Source organism: Lutzomyia longipalpis, chromosome 3 (genome assembly GCF_024334085.1).
Source record: "Lutzomyia longipalpis isolate SR_M1_2022 chromosome 3, ASM2433408v1".
NCBI lineage: Eukaryota > Metazoa > Arthropoda > Insecta > Diptera > Psychodidae > Lutzomyia > Lutzomyia longipalpis.
In genome coordinates, this window is record NC_074709.1 from 12,194,311 (window position 1) to 12,217,922 (window position 23,612).

Below are 23,612 nucleotides of genomic sequence, written 5' to 3' on the forward strand. Positions count from 1 at the left end.
TATTTTGGAGTCAAAATATTGCCCTAAAAATTCTTTTCCTAATCCTATTTGCTGGGCAATGTTGTGCTGAAAAATTATTCTTTCTTTTGTGTTGTTTAATTGAATTTTTATCCTTTTTTGTGAATCAAATAATCTTGCTAAAATTTTATCTAACATTTGTTAGCAATTTTATTTAAATCAATTTAAATAGTAAACAAAAATTGCTTAATTGTTGTTCAATCACTAAAAATCACTTTCCGCGCAAGATAACTATTTGAGAAGAAATTGAGCGTTTATTGATGAACAATATTTTGGCAATTGTTGATGAGTACCATGATTAAAAATTGATTGAGTGAAAATTGACTCAATAGTGATTGTTAAAGCGATCTAATTTCTTTTGAGAATGATCAATCCTTGATTTATCAATTATTGATCAATATTTGATTAATCTGTTTGATTCAATGTTTTCTGTAAAAAAATTTCAAAATTTCGTCTATTTTGAGAAAAGAGGGCACAGATTATTTTTCTTTTCACTTTCACACATAAAAACAATTTATTACTAAAGCAAGAATAATAAAAATGTAAACAAATAATAAAAATCATTATTTTTAGGCTTTCGTTTTTACCAGTACAACTTACCTTTGAGGCGGGAAATTAAATTAATATGAATGAAACAAGAATCATTTAGTAGGGAAGATTCAATGAATTTCCTTAAAAGAAAAATTACATACCTTTTCTCAATTTTTACTCTTATTTGCTTTTATTATTTTTTTTGTATTAATTTTTGAAAAGATTCTGCGAAGTGCAAATTAAATTTTAGAAAAATTGTCTAAAAATTTGCAAAACGTCCGCGCAGCTGTTACCACGTCGCATCCAGTCACTAATCAGCATCATCCAATGTTTGATTGACGCTTTTTTTCTCAACAAAACATCTCGCTAAATGGGATTTTTTTGGTTGTGCCAATTAGAACGAAAAAAGCGAAGAAGAAAAACGCCACTTTTGGACTTATTTACACAAAATACTTTTATTTGTAGGAAAATTCTTGCGAATATAAAAAAAAAAACTGGAATTACAGATGAAAATCTGATACGATGTTTCTCTTTGATTCTTATTCTTTATAAATTTCTAAAGACATAAATTATTTTCTTTTCTTATTAATTGTAATTATTAAATATAATGTAGTGTGAGAGAGAGAGAATTGGAAAATAGGTGGGAAGAGAGAAAAAAGAGAGAATTTAGTAATGATTCAATCGCTGCATTTACATTCGCCTCATTTTATGTAGCTCCCACTTGAACAATGATTAAGTGGAAGAACTAAGGAGAATTATTTTAATTAATTTATGTCGCGAATTCGTCAATTTGAAGTCACATGGTGTGGAGAATTTGTGAGTCCAAATTAATGAATGCCGATGAATGTAAGTGCCGCAATCATGTGAGATTGATAACCACAATGCTGATGGATATCAGAAATTTTTTCTTTTTGAAAATTTGTCCACTAACCCAGATACATAAAAGTATTCTAAAACTCTTGCTAAACTTACAATCTAATTACGATGATTAGAAGGAATAAATAAGATATATTCTAAATTACTAAACTTTTCTCTTTTAAAAACCTAACGACTTATTTTGCTAGGGATTGTGCTCTATTCTCTGTGTGTGTGCCTGATTCTCACCTACAATAGCACAAGACGACTATTGATTTTTTTTCCACAAAGGGTTGACACGTCGCCAGGAGATCGTTCCCTGGCCATATTGACGTGTCGTGACTCGTGAAAAATCAATACATGCTAGTTGGGTAGGGAGGAGGATGATTAAATGAGACTTTATGGATGAAGTCGTGGACTGAAGCGTCCCATATAGAGGATCATTCCCGTTGGGTTGTGGCGCACAAAGAAGAGGAAAGGACGATCAAATCGCAGCCTGGGTGCTTCTGGAATTCTTGCTTGGCGAGGACGCAGCGACAGAGGGAGTTCGAGATATTTGGTTTCGTAGAAGGGATCAAAGAGTGCTCTCTGGTGCTCCTGTGTCATTAGCAATTTCATACGAATACTCTCGGGCAAATCGTCCACCAGGCCACGGGTGAATTCGCCCAAGTAGAAACCCTTTTGAATTGGTGGTGATGGATAAACCTCCACATGATGCTGATCCGGGGCTTTATCTTCGCCACATGTGGCAAAAGCATTTATTTGCACCATATCCGAGAAGAACATATCCTTGCTGGCGGATGCCGTAAGGCCTCGCAGGTCAGATTTTTCGGAATCAAAGAGATCATTGAGGCCCATTCGCTGGAGCGCACTGGTGGCATTGATGAAGGAGCGATGAGTGAATTTGGGAATCTGCAACTCAAGTCCAGGACGTTCCATGAGGGTTGTAAGCAAACGACGCCATGCATTCTTTGTGATGCCATTTTGCAGGAGGGCAATCTCGAGACGATCGAGGCTATCACCTGATTGTAGGTGGCCCTGCTGCCCAGGCATAACTAGCAATGTGCTGACAATGTTATTGCTGCTCCCAAAGGCAACGGCTGTGGCATCCAATTCCGGATCATAGCCCGCCATAAAACCTGACCGGAAGACAGCAGCTGGGAGGGGTACAAGGCGACGTTGCCGGACAACTGGAGAAATTTGGAAGAACATCTCACCGTCACGATCGAAGCTGGATGCTTTGGAACAGTCAGTCTGTGAAAAAAAATCAATTTTATCATTAAATGATTAAATGATAAAAAACGTGCAAAAGAGGAAAGGATGTACCTTAAAAATATTCGCAGATACTGTAGCCAAGGGAGGGCGCATAGTGATAGTATTTGTTTTAAGGAATTCCATGACCTTTCCCCACGTATGCCGCTTCATGAGTAAATTCGTTCTGCGCCGTATGATGTCATTGATCACAGCATAATTGACTTCTTCAACGTGCCCCGAGTAGAATTGCTGAACTTTATCTTTGTAGAACGACAGGAGTTTCCCTTTTGCGCGATCACTGAACAATTCACGCACCACAGCACTAGTGAAGACTCCACTCTCCCGGAGATTCTCAATGGAATCCGTCACATTTCTGAACACAGCGTGTGGATTGAATGTGACCATTTCGTCCAAGCGAAGAATTTCATTCATCTCACCGGAGGTAGCTCCACGTGCCCCAAGGAAGATCATGGCCAGCATTGAGGTGATGGCAAAGGGTGCAACAACAATGCTACGGGATGTGCTAATTCCTTCGGCAGTCATTGCTTTCCAGTACGTGAAAGCCAATTCATTGCATAAATTCACAAAATCAATGAGATCTTGATCGAGATGCTGCGTGCTCTGTTCCAGTCCGAGAGCTTCCTTTGGGGCTGGTTTGAGATTCACAGGAACAGGCTTGCGGGGATTTTGCTTGAGTGCCGGCGATATATGAGCTGGCTTTGGGGTGTTGACGTGAAATACGGAGACAGGGCGTTTCTGTGATGATGCGCGAACTGTTGTTGGGGAATCCTCCTCTTCGGCAATTGAATTCTCCTCCTCGGTGCGTTCTTCATTAATTACCGTTGTCTCCTCAGCAGCTGCCTTCTCCGTGGCTTCCCCGAGTCTCACATAGATCTCCTCACTTTCATCCATTTGCGGCGTGGCATTGGTGGCATCGTCATCAGTGGAATCATCGTGGGAAAGTGTCGTTGTCTCGCGGAGGATCTCTGTTGTTGTCTCTGGGACAATTACCTCCGTGACACGCGTGTGAAAGCCAAAAGGTGTCGGTACATTAAGTGGTGCCCCATCATCTCGACGCGTCACACCGACTGCTATGAATTTGTACTGCGTTGTCTTGGGCGATGATCTCTGTGTTGTCTTCTGCGTGATCTCCTCACTGCTGGTGGCATCATCCGTCACCACGGTATTTGATTCTTGATCTGATTCCGTTGCAATATTCTCTTCAACATCATTCTTCCGGAAGTTCAGGGGATTAAACTTTGTTGTTGGCTTCCCTGTACTCCCATCGAATGTCCAGAAAGTCTCCTGGACAAGATCAGCCAGCGTTGAGGGAACTTCTGTGGGAAGCGCTGTGAAATCTTCTGGGGAAAGCGATGATGAATCTTCATATTGCCCCGTTTCTCTGGACATTTCATCACTCTCCGTTGGTAGAGCTTCAAGTATTTCAGTGGCGGGAGTTTCCGTGGGAACGGCCGTGGTCTCACCGAGTGGCGAGTAATGTGTTGTTGCATCAGTGGTGTCATCAATCGGTGCTGTCGCGAGATCTTCCACACCTGTTGGGACACTATTGTCCAACAGCATTCCACCGACTGTGCCAATTATGCTGAGAATATCCGATGTCAGGGGTCCAGAATCCTGAGTATCATCGATTGTATTTGGGAATTCTGTAAAATCTTCTGAGATTTGAGTTACCTTCTCTGTGGTTTCATCTGGAAATTCTGTTTTCTCTTCAGTTCTTTCAGTGACTTCTTCCCTGCCTGGAATCTCAGTTCTGTCTATTCTATCGGTAATTTCCAATTTTTCCGGACTCTCTGTTACTCCCGGAGAACTTTCAGTGATTCCCGGATTTCCTGTTATCTTGGGGATTTCTGTGCTTTTGGGACTTTCATTGCTCTCAGGAATTTCAGTTGTTTTGGATATTTGTGGCTTTCCTGGAATTTTTATTGTTTCATGAAATTCAAAATTTCCTGTACCCTCATTTCCGGGTCTTTTAATCTGTGAGAGACTTAATTTGGAGATATTAATTGGCTTCTGCTGTTGGAAGGATATAGAAGATGTTTCCTTGACAATTGATGTCTCCACCCGGACTTCATTATTCTCAACTTTATCTTCGGAATCCTTTACCTGGGCCAATGATTCCAATTTATGGAATTTTTGATCAGGATCAGATTCCTCATAGGGTGTTGTTTGTGGCAAATCAGCATCTTCGGGACTCTCTGTGGGGCTTTCAGTCTTAAATTCCTCCAATGATGGCTCTTCAGTTTCTGCCTCAGGAGCTTCCGTTGGATGCTCAGTGGGAAATTCATTTGGGCTTTCTGTGAAAGTTGTTGCTTCTTTTAGCTCATCAAATTCATTGATAATTGTGGTTGTTGGGAAGTCTTCTTGGGGCATTTCAGTTGTTGTGGGATCCTCAGCCATGGCATTTTCTGCATCAATATTGGGCATTTTACTTTCAATATTGGGATCTTCAACCAATGGCACAGAGTGGGGACGTTCATCTGTAACCTGAGACAGGAGATTCGAAAGAGATTCCTCGAGGTTGCTCATAAAATCCGGAGGAGATCCAGATTCGGTGGCTGTCTCCTCAGCCTCATCACCTTGAAGAATGGATGCCACTGTGGCAGCTTGATCTACAAAATCCATCATTGTTATATTTTTGCGCAGCGCTGTCTGAATCATTTGTTCAACTTTGGGAATCATGGGCTGTGCCTCCATGGGTGTTAACGTGACAGCAACACTATTTGAATTGGCGGCAATAAAACGATCAATGAGCTCCGCAATCCCACTATTCTGTGGCCCTGGAATGAGGTTTTCGGCAACCTGGGGGGCCGATTCCGTTGCAGCCTCTGTCTCCTCCTCCTCTTCCTCCTCCAGAGACATTTCCGTGGTTGTTACATCCTCATACTGTGGCGTTGTACTGATCTCCGACACTTGCGGGTCTGCTTCATCCACATACAATTGATTGTTTGCAAATATCTTGCTGGGCTTTCCCACATGATCCGTGCCGTGTGTTTCTTCTGTTCTCTCCGTCGTCTCGGCACTTTTCACTGGTTCACTGACCGAAATTACTTTTACAGTTGTTGCCATTTTTTCCTCATCACCGTGCTCGGGGTGCTTCACGGTTGTACCATCGGACGTTGATTCCATTGATGATAGAGATGTGGACGGTGTGTCCGGGTAGCTGCTAAGTGCTTGAATTATTTGGTTGATTGAGTTCTCCTCAAGTGCGGCGGATTCATCCTCGTCGGACTCCTCAATTGGCTTTTCCGCATTCTGTGGCTTCTGCATTGTTTCAGCCGCATCGTCAATGTTGGGGCCATTCACTGAGGTCATGGTAGATGCCTCCATGGCCACAGATGCTGTACTCGCTGTTGGTGATGGCTTTGGTGTGGTCACAGCTTGCGTTTTCTCCGTGACTTGTGCCATGCTAATTGTCTGCGTGGCCACAGCTGGTGCCTTTGGGGTTGTTCTTTCGGTAATTGCAATTGTTGGCGTTGCTGGTGAATTTGTTGGCATGCTGGATGTTGTCTGTGGGGATTTCTTTGTCGTCAATGCAATCGGAGGGATTCTCTCAAATTTCTCTGTGGATGATGGAATTTTCATTGTTGTTTCTATCCTTTCGGGCACTTTTTCTGTTGTTGAGGGAGTTTCTTTAATTTTTTGTGTTGTTGAGGGAGTTTCTTTAATTTTTTGTGTTGAAGAAACTTCTGGAATTTTCTGTGTTAAAGAAACTTCTGGGATTTTCTGCATTGTGGATGCTTCTTGGATTTTTTCCGTTGAACTAACTTCCGAGACTTTTTGCGTGGAGGGAGTTTCTGGGATTTTCTGCGTTGTGGAAGTTTCTGGGATTTTTTGTGTTGTAGATATTTGGGGGATCTTTGAAGTTACCGGAAGTTTAGTCACTGGGAGCCTTGATGAGGAAATTAGAGGGATTTTCGAGATAACCGTCGAGTAGTGAGTTATTTTTTGCACTGTAGACGTCTCTGTGGGCTTCCTGGTGCTGGTGACTTTTGTCCTATTGGGATTTGCTGTAACCCTCACGCGCATTGGGGGTGTTGTACGTGTCGTTGCTTTCGTTTGAGGGGCTTCCGTTGAAATACTCACACTGACTGGGGTAGAAGCTTCTGTTGTCTTCTCCGAAGCAGTTGAAGAGCTTCCTGGACGATGGTACAGCGGGATGTTCTTCATTTCATCATTTTGTGGAGTTGATGGTTTCTTTGAGGCTTCAGTGATTTTTTCTGTAGCTTCTGTAATCATCACTGTGGATTTTGAAGGTAATTCTGTGGGCTTTGATGGTGCTGATGTGACCTTTACTGGAATTTCTGTAGTTCTTGTGGGTACTTCGGCAGCTTTTGTTGGCCCAACTGTGGCAGGAGCTTTTGTGGGGGTTTCTCTGTGCTCCATTAGCTCACTTTCAGGTGTCATGGCAATTGCTGGGGGTTTATGCGTGATAATCTCGTGGTTTCCAGTATTGCCAAAAATTGCTGGGAGAATCAGACTCCACGACGACGAAACGTCTGGTGTATCAAAGATGGGATGACCAGCATGTGTTGCATTCTTCTTAGCTTCCATTTCCTTGTTCAGTACATTCTGCACACTTTCCACAATCTCATCAACTTTGTTATCATTCTCAGATGTGCTATTTTGTGAGCTCATAAGCAAACTTCCCTCGCCGTCGCCACCAGCAACAATACTCTGAATCTCTTCCATTGTCATGAGGCGCTTTATGAGATCCCCGGACTCATCGAATGTGTAGAACTCATACTTGTCGGGATTGAGGAGATTGATGGGACTGGCCACTTGCGGTGGGACCAAGGGTCGTGGTACTGGCTTCCCAATTGCATCAGTAAATTCCGGTTTCTTGCCATTCATCACCACAGACACGGACGTGACCACGCTGTGGAAGAAGAAAGAGATTTTCAATGTCAAGACGTGCAAGAAGTTCTTTATTGTACATTATTATGTGAGATATTGATTAACTGTATCGAATAATTGCAATATTTTGTGGTCTTCCTCATTGAAATGCTTTTGTGCGGTGATCTCTATCTCACAAGGGAATTTTCTTCTTATTTTAGTATCAGAAGACTTAAATGGGTGGTATGCATGAGAAGCTTACAAAGCGCATGATTCTGGATTGTTCTCTATAAGTTTTCTTAATAAATCTTTTCTTTTCTCTATTCTAGAACCTTAAGGATCTTTTTTTAATATGGCGAAGGACGCCGCATCTACATCTACGTTATAACCTAACAAAATTTAAATCTAAAAAACAGTTGAATGATCAACAATATCCGTTCTTTCTTGGAAAAAATAATCTCATGGCAAGAAAAAGTCTTTGATGAAGACATTGAGACTTGTGGTCAATGGATGATGGAAAAAAGCGGTTCAATAGACAATATCATTCTCCATCATTCACACGCGACATTGTTGCCACAACGAGGAAGAAGCTGTGCAAGGGGGATTTCAATTGAGAAGAACCACACAGTGTGTGTGGAGCAAAAAAAGCTACAACTGAAGCGTGTTACGGTTCAAATGAAAGCACAAAGTTATAGAAAGAAGATGAAAAAAAAAAACGTCGGTGTAAGTCATGCGTGGAGGGATGCGAATGAAGATAGTAAAATGAAGACTCTGGTGCGCCATGATATTGAATTGGAGATGAAGATTGTGTGCGAGAAGGCAAAAAGAGACTTCAAATTGAAAGCAAAAGCCGTGTAATCAATTTTCTGGTGAGTAGTTGATGATGATTCGCATTTTGCTGTCCGCGAGCGAGGAAGTAATACCGAAAAAAAAAAAAAGAAGATTTTTGCCGTGAAAGAAATCGAGCATGGTTGTATTACATAAATCCGTTTATGCTTCATCATTTTGACTGGGAGGCAAATATTGGGTTGTCGTGCACGCCGCGATGTACCTTTGATGCGAACATGGTCATTCCATTCATTAATAACTCCGCGCCGATGGAGATTATTGGTTTGCATCGCGCGCGCAGAGAGTCTCCATAATCTTTCATAATCTGTCACATTTTAACGTGCCGAATACCGTTAAATATTCCTCTTTGCGCAAAACTCCTCTCCGTCGTATATTTTATACAAAAATATTGACTCTCGGGCAGTATTCAAGCCCATTATTGGTGCTCAGCTTGGAGAGCACAACGGTTTCCGCCAGGTGCGAAAGCCAAGGGAGCAACAATACGGGAGGAGTGATGTACAATTTGAAGATTAATCGATGCTTCCTTATCGCAATCAGGAAGTATCATACATATTGGTTTGTACGAATAATCAGGAAGTCTTGTTCATTAATTAAAGAAAAAATTGACGACAAGTTTCTCATTTAGTGATGAATTTGAATTTCTTTGCCGGTACAAAGTTGCTGTGTGTAATGAAACTTTTGGGTAATAAAATAGAATTTAAGCATAAATCAAATTTATGCCAGAAATGATTAAATTAAATGCTATTTTTGTGCTAATCTGTAAACTATTAATTACGCAAAAAAATCATTTGAATCAAATCTCAAAACGTTCTTTTTGTCCTCATGACTTTGAATGGTGTTAATAGTGCTAAATGAGATGCAAATTGCAATTTTGTACATGTCAATTTGTTCTACTTTCATACAAATCAATCAAGAGTAGAAGTCTGTGAAAAGTTCTCTTTAAAATAATTCTTTGGGTATTTTTCAAATCGTTTTCTTTTCGTTTTTCCTACAGTTTTGATTTTTTTTACTCTTTGGGAGTTTTTCTGTAATATTTAATTCAAATCTGTTCAACATGGCAAAAAGGCACGCTTCGTGTATCCTTCACATAACCCAATAAAATTTAAATAAGAAAAAAACCGTTAAATTCTTTTTTTCAAAACTTAAAAATGAATAAATTTCTTCCATTTAGTACAGAAGCTTGCATAGAAACATCCATTCAACACCAAATGATCAGTGGGTGGTCCTGATTTGCAATAAAACTCATCAAACTCATCTTGGACTTGCTTATGCAACTTATGCAATAAGTTCTTATGGTGCAAAATAAGAAGAGAAAGAAAACTTCTCACAGAACTCTCTCGCATGATATTAATTAACCTAATGAGTCATTTAATTACATTGCTATGGCTATTGAATCTAAATACGGCATTTGATTGCAAATGCAGTTCAATTGAGAAGCCGCTCTGAATTATCTCAAATACCCAGTATTTACTCTATCGCGCAACATTATTAATTTATAGTTTAAGAGAAGTTTTAATGTTTCATAAAGGCAAAAAAAAAAACTAATTCCTATGGGATTGTGTGTACATCACGTGCTCTAAATCTCTTCTCCCTTGTGTTAATATAATTTATTTATAAGAGTAGTGAGGAGAATTGTATGTGGAGAAGAAAAAGGCATCGGAGTGTGATTTTTGCCTTGAAGGCAGTACATACAACAGTTTGTTGAGAATTTTTGGCACATTTCACCGCATCTCGCGCAATTCCCGTTGGGACGTGCGATGTGATGCGATAATGTGTTGGCATAATCTTGAATTTGCATCAATTAATAGCTCGTCATTGATGGGAAAATGATGTGTCTGTGTGCACGCCTTACCTGGAGCCGATGATTCGCCTCGCGGAATCACTATCCGTCTCCTCATCCTCACTCACTGGGTGTGCTGTTGTGGATGATATTAGCAATAAGAGAACGGGCAGCACCAGCATGAGCTTCATCATCTGATCTGTATGGTGAAAGAGGTGAGAGAAACCGGAAGAGATTAAAAATATTATATTATGCGTTTATATTGAAGAAATTCTTGTCATTGCACTTTTTTTTGCTCCTTTTTTAGCTTCAAAGGGAGAGAGGACTCCATGTGGTGATTGCACACAACTCACAGCTGGGAACGTTTTGCTATTTGTTTATTATTATGAACGAGGCCACCAACTTGAGGTTTTTCATTCACTGCAAAATTCAGCATGTATATGGCAAAAGTCTCTCTACAGTCACAGAGAGAAATTTATTAAGGTTACAACTTGGTTGTGTCAATTTCAAGTTTGCCATTTTTCCCAATTAAAATTGCTTGCTCGCTCTATGACCGGCCGCTGAGTGTCTTATGCCATAGTGCACACATTCCCCGCGCGCGCACAAACCCTCACGCCTTGATACAAGCAGTAGATACAGCACGGAGAGAAATGTTTTGGAAGTGGAGCAACTGTGAGAATGACCCAAGGAGGACAGAATGATGGATTTGGATTTAATTATGTGGCGAGTGCGCACACAAAGTGAAGGTAAATTGAAGAATTTTACTGCAAAATTCCATCAAATTGACGTGAATATTTTCCATTGAGATCTTACGGTGTGTGTCTATGTGTTTAGCCAATTGGCATAAAATGCCATAAATTCCAATTAACACCAAACCACTGATTAATTCTCCATTTCACGATATTCATCCTGTGCCAATTTACACATTATTGTCTTTTTGCTTTCTCTCCGCACACAGAATGTACAGAGCTTCACAAACTTTGCAAAATGCTGTTGTTTGCAGAAGATGATGCTGCGTGGCTGTTTAGTGTTCAATGTATTTATGCCTGCTTCTCAATGAACTTAAAGGTACGTGGAAATATTCTAACAAGCGATAGTTTCTTACAGGAAATTAATTCTTTTTATTTATGAACTTAAAGCCAAAAAAAAACTTAAGAAATGGGATGAAATTTAATTTTTAGAATAGAAAAATAAGTTCTAAATGTCCTCCAACACCAAAAATGTGTCACTGAACTCTCTGTTCCACATCCTAGATTCTCATTACTCCACTTCTTGGAATACTAAACCACAAATCAAAATCTCTACGTACAAAATAATAAAAAAAAGATCCCAGCACTTGAATGCAAATTGCGCCACAAAATGACCATCGTAACTCTCCTCAAACCAATTTACCATAAATTTTATCTGAAGAATAATAAAACTGAAAATTAACTAAAAAAAAAAGGAGGATAGCCTCTCTTTGAGAGTTATGTATGCTTCAAGAACAATCTTATGTGTGTGGTGGAGTCTTGTGCCCCGGAGATCATGACCGAAAAATTGTTGTGAGATCGTCATTTACCCCTCGTTATTCCATTAATTTCCCATCATTGAGTTCTTTTGCGCTGCCTGTGTGTGTGGAACCATTAAAAAAATTTTATGACTCAATCGCATCTTTTCTTCCTCAATTTGCCACCGATATAGGAAGTGGGCAAGAAGAGAGAAAAAAAATTCGTGGTCAACCTACATTCTTTCCGCATCAAACATTCTACATTTCTGCCAACATCTCCATGATGATGGTGAAAGATGCCGCGATGATGAAGAATAAATCACGTTCGAATGAGCGAAATTTCTTGCGTTCCCCCCCCTCGAGAGCATAATTTCTCAGTCAATCACTCACAGAGTGCTAAAAGTTCAAATATATAGCCATAATTGACTCTACCTACATTTTTTTTTTCATTTGGGCGCCGAGGAACTCTTTTTGTGTGTGCGATGTGAGAAATTCTTGCACATGGCGATTGACACATACCCTACTTTGCATAAGAAAAAAACTTCTCTCCGCGACACCGCAAATTTAACAATAAATCCAGGATGTGGCAATGAAATTTCAATTTCAATCTACTTTTTCTTTATTAGCGTGTCATTCCAAATTAAATAACTCACGAAATTTATTTAAAAAAAAAAAGACTCGTTGAGTTTTTTTTTAGCCTGTGGGTGGAAGAGGTTGAAATTAAATGGATTAGACAACAGGCTATGCCAAAAAAGGTGTTTCAAATTAATCAAATGATATTTCAGTCCTTTTGCCTAGTCTAGGTGCAAATAATTTATTTTATAAAGTCCTTAAAACTACAAAAAAAAATAAAAATAAAAATAGAATAATTGTTAATTTCACAATAACAAAAATCAAAAGATTTTTTAAAAAGAATCAAGTTCAGAGGAATTTCTCGCAAAAATGTTTTATAAAAAAAAAAACGAAATTTTGCTACTAATTAATGCCCTTTCTAAACCAACACGATACACCCTGTCCAATAAACTTTTAATTTTCAATCTCTTAGCCATGGCATTTATAGCAGCTCACATAGACGTTATAAAATAAATCCATAATCGGGTTCCAAATGACACGCGAAATTAAATTGAATTTTGATGAACTTTCCGCCACTCTTGAAGCGATTAATTTTGCACTATAAAAGTCATTTTATCGCACACGCAGTTGAATGTCTTTTTCTTACCCGAAAATTTTCATGAAAAAAATATATAATTTCCCTCTTCATGGAATCATGACCGTGAAATCAATTTTTTCCCATGGGGCACAATAAAATATTTGAGCTCCTCTTAATTCTCTCATACATACCACGAATTGTCTCTCTAGGTGGAAAAGAAATGATTTACTGAGTAATTATTCTTTTTTTTTGAGAGGGGGGAAAATGAAAGGAAGAAGTAGAAAAGACGAAGCTTTTTGGACATTCTTTTTCACCTCCTAAACTAAACTCTCATATAGACAACAACTTAACTCCGCACTATTGAAACTAATTCACCTTCTTCCAGCAAAAATCTCACACACGAAGGAGATGTAAGAAAAAAAATTCTAACACCGGATGAACTTGTCGTTTTTACGCGTATAGAGCTTGAATTAGTTGGGGAAAAAAAGAGCGCAGAACATGGGGCACAAAAAAACCGTGGAAGGAAGAGAATATTGAGCCCGAAGAAGAGGTTAATGTTTCTTAATGCGATTAACATCTCATAAGCACGTCTTCTAGGCGGTTGGTGGTGTTGAAAAAAAAAAGAATTCTTGATGAGTTTAGAAGAGAAGATGTTTAAGAGAAAAAAAAGTAGAGCCATATAAATTAATTTCTCTTTCAAATTATTATTATTTAGTGAGATGCGCACCTCAAAACGCCAAAACATCAAATTAATTCTTACGAAGAAAAAAAATCACAAAGTGGGAGAGCTTGAAGAAGATGAAGAGCATAAAAAAATGCCCACTTCACTTCTTATTAATGGTCATGAGAGACGAATCACTCGTGTATGGTATTTCGTAATATCTCCACCACGGAGAGAAGAAGCTAAAATGGGAATGAATGTAATTTATCATTGGGGAAGGAAGAGAAAGAACTCGTTCGTTCATCAAGAGAGCTGTGAAGAGCAATATTGGAGTCATTAGCAAACTCTTAATTTTATCCACACACATTCACTTAATCAGCTGATCAATTTAGCGGAATATTTCTCACTTAAATCACCTACCAAGTGTGGATTTTTTCCACCATCATCATCATCTTCTAAGGCTCCATAGAGCAAAGAAAAAACTGGTAGTGTTGGAAAAGATTATGTTTCTCGCGGAGAATTTTGAAAACAATTTAATTAAGGATTTTTTTGTTCTTGGGAGATATTGCCAAAAAAATCAAACGAGATGCATAAATTTGAATAAATTGACAATCACAAATTTTCAGGAAAGTGCTTCTATAGAAGAAGTCTATTATCTCTTCTAATTTTATCTATTCTATCCCCAAAAATGAATCAACTTATTAAATATTCTTTTGCAAAGATCATTGAACGCCTTTGATCTGTTAAATTCTATTTATGTACTGTAAACGATAAAATATGTAATTCAATATGTTCGAAGCTTTTTCAATGTCAACACCATCAACACTTTGCGGAGATTTATAGAACTCGTTGAAGATGTTGTTGCTTTAGATTTTTCCTTATACGTAGATTGAGGCGATTTATTTAAATAATCACATCAATATTAGTTTCTTTTACAATTTCCTTTATACCTTCTATGTAGATTAAGTTGCATTCCTGTTTAGAATTTATTTAATTTGTTATGGAATACAGGGTGATTGGAATTTTGTAAAGGGAAATTTCTCTTTTTTTTTTAATTATTTGAAGAAATAAAATTTTCTTAGCTCAATGAGAGTCTGTGTGCCCCACGCAAAGTGGTATGATGCCATCATCGCACATCATTCCAATTGCACACACACAGCACGGATTTAGTGGTGAAGAAAAAGAGAATTTTTTTGTCTTTATTTTTTGTGGGTTAAACACAACTCAAAGTATTTTTCTCAATAAAATTGCCTATTTCGGTGTCACACGCGGTAGGTCATAATATAAAATGTAAAACACTTTCTTTCACATTTTGCCACCGACACTCACCTTCTCTGCATACGTAATTTCATATACATATCTTGCACCGCGGAGGAACGCGCAGAGATGTGTGTGCGGCGTAAGAAATTGCGGGTTCGTCGCTTTCGTTCTACTTGAAGTCTTTCTAACTGCGCTCTCTTCCATTCGCGAGCTCATTTCATGCACTTTCGTCACATTTTCGGGGCAGATTTTTGCTCTTCTCACCATGTTAACGAGGTGTACGATGTTGCAATAATGCGCCAAGCGATTAATTATACAAATTTTCAGTTCATTTTCCTTCACAGACATTTTTCCTTCTATTTTTTTGCATTCATTGAAAACACTAAATCTTTTTGGGCTTTGCAATTAACGAGGAGGGGTTTCTTTTTTTTTATCTATTTTAGGAAAGAAAAAAAAAGTGTAGAAGTTGGTAAAAGAGCGCGTGGAAAAGAATCTTCCGGAGGTCGATTACCTGGTGTGTGGTGAGTTGTACGTTTTTATTTTAAAGAAATTGAAATGGAAAAGCATAAGAATGGGGCGAGAAGAAGGATTTGAGGAGGATCACCTTGAAGATTATGTTTTAAAAATAGATACATGGGTACGATGAGCTTTCGCGCACCACCTAGAAGTTATGGCAAAGAGATGGGCAAAGATGGGGAGGTATTATAAGAAAAAGTTTTATATTGGCCACGACGAGATGAAACAATGAGAGGGAATTTCTGTGGCAAGTCCTGCGTTCTTGCACATTTTTTTCTCTGCTGAAATCACATTTTTTCTCTCTACCCTAAGAGTTTTCAATTTTATTTTCTTAGACAGAACATTGTTTTGCCATCAGAGATGATTTTGCCATAGATTGAAGATTTATCGTGGAAGATTTTCTTTTGCCTAATGGCCAATCTATTTGAGTTTTTATTGCTCATTTATTGATTATTTCCGTGGGAAGAATTTGAATGCGCACGCAAAAAAAAATTCATCCAATTTCGTGATTTTTTATTGATTTTGCAATATTAGGTAGGTACTTATTTCTCTGTCTCCGCATCTTTTTTTTTTGTTTGTTTCACTTGAATTAATTTCTCAATCATTCAAAATTAAACATTTTGCCACCGCACGCAAAAGTAAATTTAGGAGTTTTAAAGAAAAATCCTTCAACTCTTTTCTTGCATTTCCATGCACGATCGATCGAGGGCTCAAGTCTGTTGGGTGCGCGATGAAAGAAAAACGACACCATGTGAAAATATTTGCTAAAACTCTCACGGTTCTCTATATGAGGGATTTTTTTTTCTTTCTCCTTCTTGTGTGTATATTTTTGTAAAACACCGGGCTCTCCATCCACTTAATCCAATTCACATATACTGAAATTATAATTGCAATTGTCTTATTTCAAAATGCACTCAACACTTTTAAAGAGACAGCAAAAAGAACTGCCTTTTTTCAATGTACATATATACGCGCGTATAAAATACAAATTGACGACGATTGCAACATTTCACACTACTGTACACAGTTAGAAGCTTTAAAAAAAATGAGTTTTTTCCAACACTTTGGTTCGTTTTTTTTCGCAAAAGCAATAAGAGAGTTTTCTTAAAAGATAAGAAGTACAAAATTTGCCCCACTGAGATGGGAGTGTTGTGTGGAAGTTGATGGAATTGTTGCAGCATTTGCATATCATGTCGTAAAATTGATTTGATTTACAATAATGAGAAGGTTTAATCTAAAATATTAAGGACTGATTCACTTTTTTTTTAAATTATTTTGTAACAATTTAATGGAGATTTTCATAAGAGTATTGCAAAATACTTTGTGCTATACTCTTTTGTATTGATATGAAGAAGAAATATCAAGTAATACATTATTTATTCTTGATGATTTTTTCAACAAAGAATAGTTCTTTGAAAGAAGTTTACTCATAATAATCAGGATACGCATAAATTAATCTTCAAAAATCGTCAAATAATTTCCCACTGGGAAAGGTTGGTAAATATTTATCCAAAAAATGCAATCAATGACGTCTTTTTTTGCATTTTCGTGCAAATCCTTGCTTGTTAACTTTTCCTATTGAGATAAATTGAAAGAAATTTCTTTGGCGATTTCTTAATATGTTTCGGTTGTCTACGAGATTATTTCCTCGACTGAGGGGTTAAAGGGGCTATACGAATATAAATATGTAAACTCCTTCATTTGATGAAGAGTTTTTAATCAAAATGATCAAGAAGATGAATTTAATGGAATAGGAGTTTTCTCAGCAATGTAAAATTACTTTAGAACTTCAGCCCAATTAGATAAATCATCTTATTTTAGCTCTTTCGGTTAATTGAAAAAAATATTAAACAAATTGATTTAATAATTAAACAAAAATTCTATTTAATTATTTTGCAATAACAAATCGTTTCTTAAACATCAAACAATTTATTTAACTTGTTCTTTGGATATAAAAGAAAACTTAATCACTAAAAATTTGATCCCAGAGACGGAAAATAGCAAAGAACAAAACAAAAGTAAAATAAATATTCTTGACATATTTTCCATAACAAAACTCTGCATTCTAATTAAATCTCAAGCTCATTAGCAACAACTTTGGAGCAACAGTTCCATTGGTACACAGTGTAACATTCTGTTTTTCTTCACTAAATCTCCATACAGTGAAATATACGCTATTAATTAATAAAAAAGGTGTTTTTCTGGTTCATTCTCTCGTGCAATTTTTTATGGGTTTTTGCGTAGGAAAATTTATTGAAAACAAAAAAATAATTATTCTACAGCAGAGGAAGAGATGAAAAAAGCTCTTCCAAGGGCATTATTTGTAATTAGTATTAACCTTCTCTGCATCATGAGAGTCCTCATTGTACCTTTGAGCAAGGAGATTGTAGGAAAAATATGTAATGTGGTGTAGTAATAAAAATTTACTAGATCATTGGGGATATGAGGCAAATGTAAGAAGAAAAAGAAAATATAGAATTCTATAGAACAAGTTTTTCTTATTCTTGCGAAGAATCGAGGTATTTTTTTTTGCCTCTCAACTTGATTCTTGCTCTATAAATGGCAATTTACTTATTTTTCTTACAATCTCGTTCTAAAAAGCCATAAGAGCACACACAATTGTATGTAGGTACATCTTCCCAACATGAACTTTACTCACACACTCTGCAAATTCCGAGACTCTTCGTTAAATTTAAAAAAAAAATGCTTCTAGGGAGCTCCTCTTGGGTGGAATTTTTCACGATGAATTTTTCCACCAAACTTGGCACTATGTGGAAATATTTTTCATTTACAGAAAAATCATCACAAATCACAAGAAAAATTCTTTTTTTTATCACTGAAAGTTTTTTAAATATTTTGTAGGTTTAACTATTCACTGAAGCACAAATCTTTTGTTCTTTCGCTACAGGGAGCTCTATCTTCCGGTGGTGGGTGCTTGAATGTTGCGAGAATCCCAGAGGAGAGCAAGCACATCAGATCAGTTCGAGTGACTGGCACCAACTAAGATCTCCCAGGCGGGCACTTGTTCTTGTGGCAGCTCGATGGAAAAACTGTTAAAGTTCCAGCAGCCACTCTTCGTCTCTCTTGGCGGCCACAACCACACAGCGGAGGCAAACAGGTGAGCGCGTACTCCAACAATGATGTGCGGGAATTGCAAATGAAGAAATGCGGCGCAAGAGTGGGAAAATATAACCTGATGGGTGAGATGGTGCCATAAGACGAAGATGGTTTGTTTGTGCGCAAAGAAAGCCGGGTTCCTCTTTGTCTACCCCATCGTGTATGCCACCACAGCACTCCTCTCAACATAATCTTTCCTCATCACACCCCTCTTGTGCGCTTTTCCTCACTCGCGCATCCCTCGTGGATGATGAGCGGGAAATTTTTCAAGGTGGATTTGGTTGCTCCACTTGACGCGATTCGAGTGATTGAACCTTGAAAAAAACCTCCTTCGTGCACTTCTTGTGCAACACTGATCGAAATAATACGCCACACTGCTGTTGAACTTACTATATGCACATTACTATGTCTCGGGGCAAGGTGGAGTGAATATGTGGCGCCATGTACATGACCGTTATCTAATGCTTTCTTTCAATCAAGGGCTTTCTTAATTGGCATTACTCATCGGCTTATTTTTTCGTCTTTTTCTTATTTTACAAAAAAATTGAGCTTTTGCTGAAAGTTTTGGGGAAATGAAGAAAAGTTTTTAAAGGAAAACTTAAGTGAATTTTAACTTCATAACTTTAAAGGAAAATGACTGATAGAAGAAGATTGAGATATCACGAATATTCAGATACTTCTTGGTCAAAATTTTGCGATTAAAAATTGCCTGAATTTTTCTCTGTGAATTTTCTCTAAAAAGGTCTAAACTAGAGCCCCCAGCCGTGCAGAGAAGCGGCGGCTGAAGTTCGATTTTGTTCAAGCCTTGGTGGCGGCTGGTGACTCTGTTAGCATCTTAAAAAATTAAGACAATTCATTTTTTTATAGATAAAAAAAATATTTTTTTGACTAAAAATTACGTAATAAATACAAAAAAAAGGACTTTGAGGCCTTATTTGAAACGTACTTAAGAAAATAACGTCAGACCTGTTAAAAAAGAGATGTCAAATGTTAAATAATAAACGTAAAACTCAAAGTTTAACGTTATTAAAGAAATTTTAAATGTTTTTAAGGAATATTAAACGATTGTAAACACAAAACGTCAAAGGTTACGTTAAACTTTAGAAAAGAATTGTCAGATCGTTAAACGTTAGAAAAGAAGCTTCAAATCTTAGAAGAGGTTAAATGTCAACTGTTAGAATTTTAAAATTCAAGCAAGTCCGTTATATTTTTTGTTTTGTACTCATAATTTTCAGGAACTGTGACCTCTTACTCGTTCTTTTCATCAATTTTTAAAAGATTGAATAGATTTCTGACTGCATCCCTGTCGAGAACTTTTATCAATTTTGTAAGCTTTTTTATCTTTTTAGCTGTGAATTTTTTATTTCTTTAATGACTTCCAAACAAATTAATTTGACTTGTTCCCTGATTAATTTACTCAAGAAATGCTTTTATTACAGATTTTACAAATTTTTACACATTCTACGAAATTTCTACCCAAAGTACAAGTTTAAAAAAACGATAACTTTGTGCCAGAAAAATCTCTGTACAAAAATCATAATTCACTCCATCTCGTCTCCTCTTAAAATGCAGAGACAGGTGAAAGAAAAAAAAACGTGGAGATTCTGGGTAAATATAAGTTTACTTAACCCACTTCTTGGATGATTTTAAAACTGTTGAACTTCTCTCCTTCCTAACATGAAAGGCACGACGCGCTCGAGACAATTCCGGGAGAAGCGAACGGTGCAGCAGAATTGTTGATGAGATTTTTCTTCTTTTCTTAAAAGACGAAAGAAGAAAATTAAGTTCGGGAGCGTGAGACGCGTCACACGTCTCGCAGTAAGAGCGCGCCTCTCAATTTGTCTTTCGCATCCCAATCTTACCTTAACAGCCAGATGGACAGCCTCGTGCTGATTTCACGCGAGAAGATTTTTCAGGTGAGATTCAAATGTGTGTGATCTCTGACTTGCATGTCTTTTCTTCGTTTTCCGGCTCTTTTTTGGGCAAGAGACTGAGAGACAGAGAGAAAATTTTTAACAAATAGGGCCGTGGTAAAAGTCGACAAGGTGAATTGCACGAAATTTTTGCCAACGAATCTCGCCATCGCGATAGGAAGATGGATTGCTGTGGGAATACTGTCTTGGCACCTTCACTGCCTTCCGGGGCGATCTTAATTCTTTTTTTTTCTTTATGTTGTTGCTGTTGGGTGCGCACATTGTCACTCTTGTCTATTTGTCTTGTTCCTGAATATTTCACTTTTTTCTTGTGCTTTTGGGGCTTGTCTTTTAGCTCTTTCGGTGAATGTTGTGGGTGTTTCGTCACAATTAACCTACTCGCACGTGAATATTATTTTTTACGGCTTCTCCTGACCTTTTCTTCATTAAATCCCTGTGGAGAGGTCATTGAGAATTAAATATGTTGAATTATTGAATTTTTCTATTCTTAAAATAGAAGAGAATTTGAGGTGAGACTGTGGGGATATTTTGCAGCAATTTTTCATATTTAATTTGCTAATTTATTCATTATTTAGTACACGTGGAAAATTTTCATTGTTGATTTTGATAAACAAAAATATTAATTAAATCCTAGCGCAGCAGTAATTTTCTGGTTGATCATTTATTGATTGATTACAAATTGAGCAATATTTGTTTCTAACGTTTCTAAATATGATTGATCAATAGTTGGCCAACTATGCAGACTTACATTGAATCAATATTGGGCTCAATAAATTGATCAATTTTATTCGCAATTTCTTAAAAACCAAACGGATTCAATTGAAGGAAGGAGTTTTAGAGAGCTTTTAAAGCGAAATTTCAAGAATTTCTGTTGAGAATTGGCTTTTCTTCCACTTAATTTTGAAATTAGACTTCGCAATTTTTCTTTAAATCCATGCGGACATATCAGGGTTTAATCCAATTTCCATCGCGAGTATAAGAAAAAAAAACTCATCGCAGCTGTAAGTTTTGCAAATTTATTTCAATGAAAGGAAATGCAAAAAAATGCTTCCAGAAATCATGCCTTGGTCATCATAAATTCCTAAAAATCTTAAACATTTTCTCAAATTCTCCCGGAGAAATGAGAAGATTTTAGAAGAATTCCTTGTTTAGATCACCCTTCCTGGCGTCTAAATAGTTACTCTGCCCATAGCCTCCCATGGGGCGATCGTGGCGGTAGAGAAGATCATCAATTGAGTGCCTGTTGCCATTTCCTGGGAGGAGAGAGACAAAATTATTTGCTCTCATGTGAGTCTTCCATTCCGGGGAACCCTTCTCCTTTGCCACCTGCGATAGTTTCTCAAAGAGCACCGTGTCCGCCTCGAGGGCTTCATCGAAATCCCTCCAGGAGACAAACTTGAGATCTGTGTAGTCATCAGCGAGAATATCAAAGAGGAGGCGTAAATCGAAAGGCTGAACATTGTTGTAGTTTCCCGATGATGGTGGTGGTTGACCACGTTTTTGGATTCTCATTGAATCTCCCGGAGAAAATTCCGCTTGAACGTCATCTTCGGGAGATTTCTCCTCCGCCTGGGCAGAAGAAAAATTTTTCACATTAAATTTATTTCTCTTTTTTTTTCAGGAGCAAAAGGAGCAAGAATTTTTCTAGAGGTGCAAGGCAGTTCGAAGAAGAGAGGTAATGATGCCACAAAGATACAAGAAAGAACCGTAAGTACCCACCAAGATATTAAAAGGAAAGAAAAACTCACCATAAGATCATTCCTTCTACCCATCCGTGGGACATTTTTGAGTCCTTTGAAGAAGAAATTATCCACTTCCGAAGTTGTCGGGAGGGATCTTCGTCCAATCCGTGGGACATTCTTCGTAATCTTCAGGAAGAATCCCGGATTCTCATCTCCCTGCACAACAAAAAACATCCCCAATGTGAGGATCACGAAAAAATGCACAAAAATCATCGCGAAAGAGCGAAAAAAAAAGTTCTTTGCTGTGAAAATTGTAAAGAATTTCTGGGGCAGTGAATAAGGTGTTGAGGGTATTTTATAATCAGGTGATGAACACAAATTTATTTATCCGCAGGAGGTGCTCTGCATGCCTAATCGTGGGGCCCGCATTTAATTGCATTTTAACTAAAAAAAAAAACTCACACACAGATAACAATCTGCCTCAGAGTTCGATAAACCTGAGCAAATTTCCAAATTACCTCCGACTCCATCATTGAAGTCTCATTAAATTCTTTTCGCGAACTTTTGCAGCATGGTGCTTCGTGAAATTGGGGCTTTTTCTGTGTCTTTAGGCCAATAAATTTAATTTTTGTCACAGAGATTGCCAAGAGATTGTCACACAAGGAGAATGAAGAATTGGGAAGAAATATTCTTATATTGATTTTCTTTTAATTTTTATTGAAGAAAAGACCTATAAGTTAATGCCACTTCTGCATAGAACTAAGAAAAAGAGATTATCCGCTTTTTATAGGGAGAATATCTCACAAGAAGCACAAGAAAGATAAATTGAGACGTGATAAATATGAGAGAATTGAAAAGAAAATGAATAAAAAATCATCAAAAAGAATTTCCTTCTTTACGGTCATTTAGATGAATTCTCATTTTCCACTGAGAATTTTTGGGAAAATATAGGGAAGAGCGAAGCAAGAAAAAGTTACTTAAGGGCTTGGAAAAAGCTCAAAATATCATATTTCCTAGTTTAGATAGAACAAAATTTCGTTTTATTTGCTTGGAAAATATGTTTTTTTAAGCTTTTCTCAAACCCTTAAAAGCAAGGGGTGTTTATCTGGCGAATCTTTTGGTTTTTTGGCGAATCATCCGAATATTTCCTGAGATCTGAATATTTGACTTCACATGAAAATCTTTTGCTAAAAACCGAATAACTCAAAACCGGAAAAAATCCAAAAACGTATTTAGAACTTTTTGGCTTGGATTTAGTCTTTTTTTTAGATTAAATTTACTACTTTTTAGCATCAATTTACTACTTTTCGGTTTTAAATTTGTCCTCTTTTATATTTTAATGATTTTTTATAAAGTTTTGTTCCTCAATCTGCGCTGTTTTGAGACTGAAAACCAAATATTTATCGGCTTAAATTTAGTATTTTTTTGGGTTGAATTTACTACTTTTTTTTACTTGAAATTATAACTCTTCGTCTTGAATTTACTACTTATCGGTTTTATTTAAGCCTTTTTATGCTTGAATTTAACATTTTTAAGCTTTCACTTTATATTTAAATTTTCTTGGCGAATCATCCGAATACATATTAGCGAATAAACCGAATATTTCCGAAGATCCGAATAATTTCGTCCAGATAAACTCCCCTTGCTTAAAAGATTTTTTTTCTT

The 23,612-nt window shown here is 37.3% G+C and overlaps 2 protein-coding genes across 3 annotated transcripts; both read right to left on the bottom strand.

The window, feature by feature from the left end:
* Positions 1 to 977: 977 nt before the first annotated feature.
* On the bottom strand, positions 978 to 18,548 carry LOC129792216 (mucin-2). Of its 2 annotated transcripts, XM_055831050.1 has the most exons (4): positions 17,876 to 18,548; positions 10,214 to 10,340; positions 2,731 to 7,555; positions 978 to 2,658 (listed from the first exon to the last, which is right to left on the bottom strand). In XM_055831050.1, the coding sequence occupies exons 2-4, from the start codon at positions 10,333 to 10,335 to the stop codon at positions 1,804 to 1,806; spliced, it is 5,802 nt and encodes a 1,933-aa protein (XP_055687025.1). In that variant the 5' UTR covers positions 10,336 to 10,340; positions 17,876 to 18,548; the 3' UTR covers positions 978 to 1,803. The 2 variants fall into 2 exon arrangements, with proteins under 2 accessions (XP_055687025.1, XP_055687026.1); XM_055831051.1 differs by lacking the exon at positions 17,876 to 18,548 and having other exon boundaries at positions 10,214 to 10,350.
* Positions 18,549 to 21,265: 2,717 nt separating this feature from the next.
* On the bottom strand, positions 21,266 to 22,351 carry LOC129792223 (uncharacterized). Its single transcript, XM_055831058.1, has 2 exons — positions 22,014 to 22,351; positions 21,266 to 21,834 (listed from the first exon to the last, which is right to left on the bottom strand). Exons 1-2 carry the CDS (start codon positions 22,218 to 22,220, stop codon positions 21,397 to 21,399), a joined length of 645 nt encoding a protein of 214 aa, XP_055687033.1. The 5' UTR covers positions 22,221 to 22,351; the 3' UTR covers positions 21,266 to 21,396.
* Between the last annotated feature and the right edge of the window lie 1,261 nt (positions 22,352 to 23,612).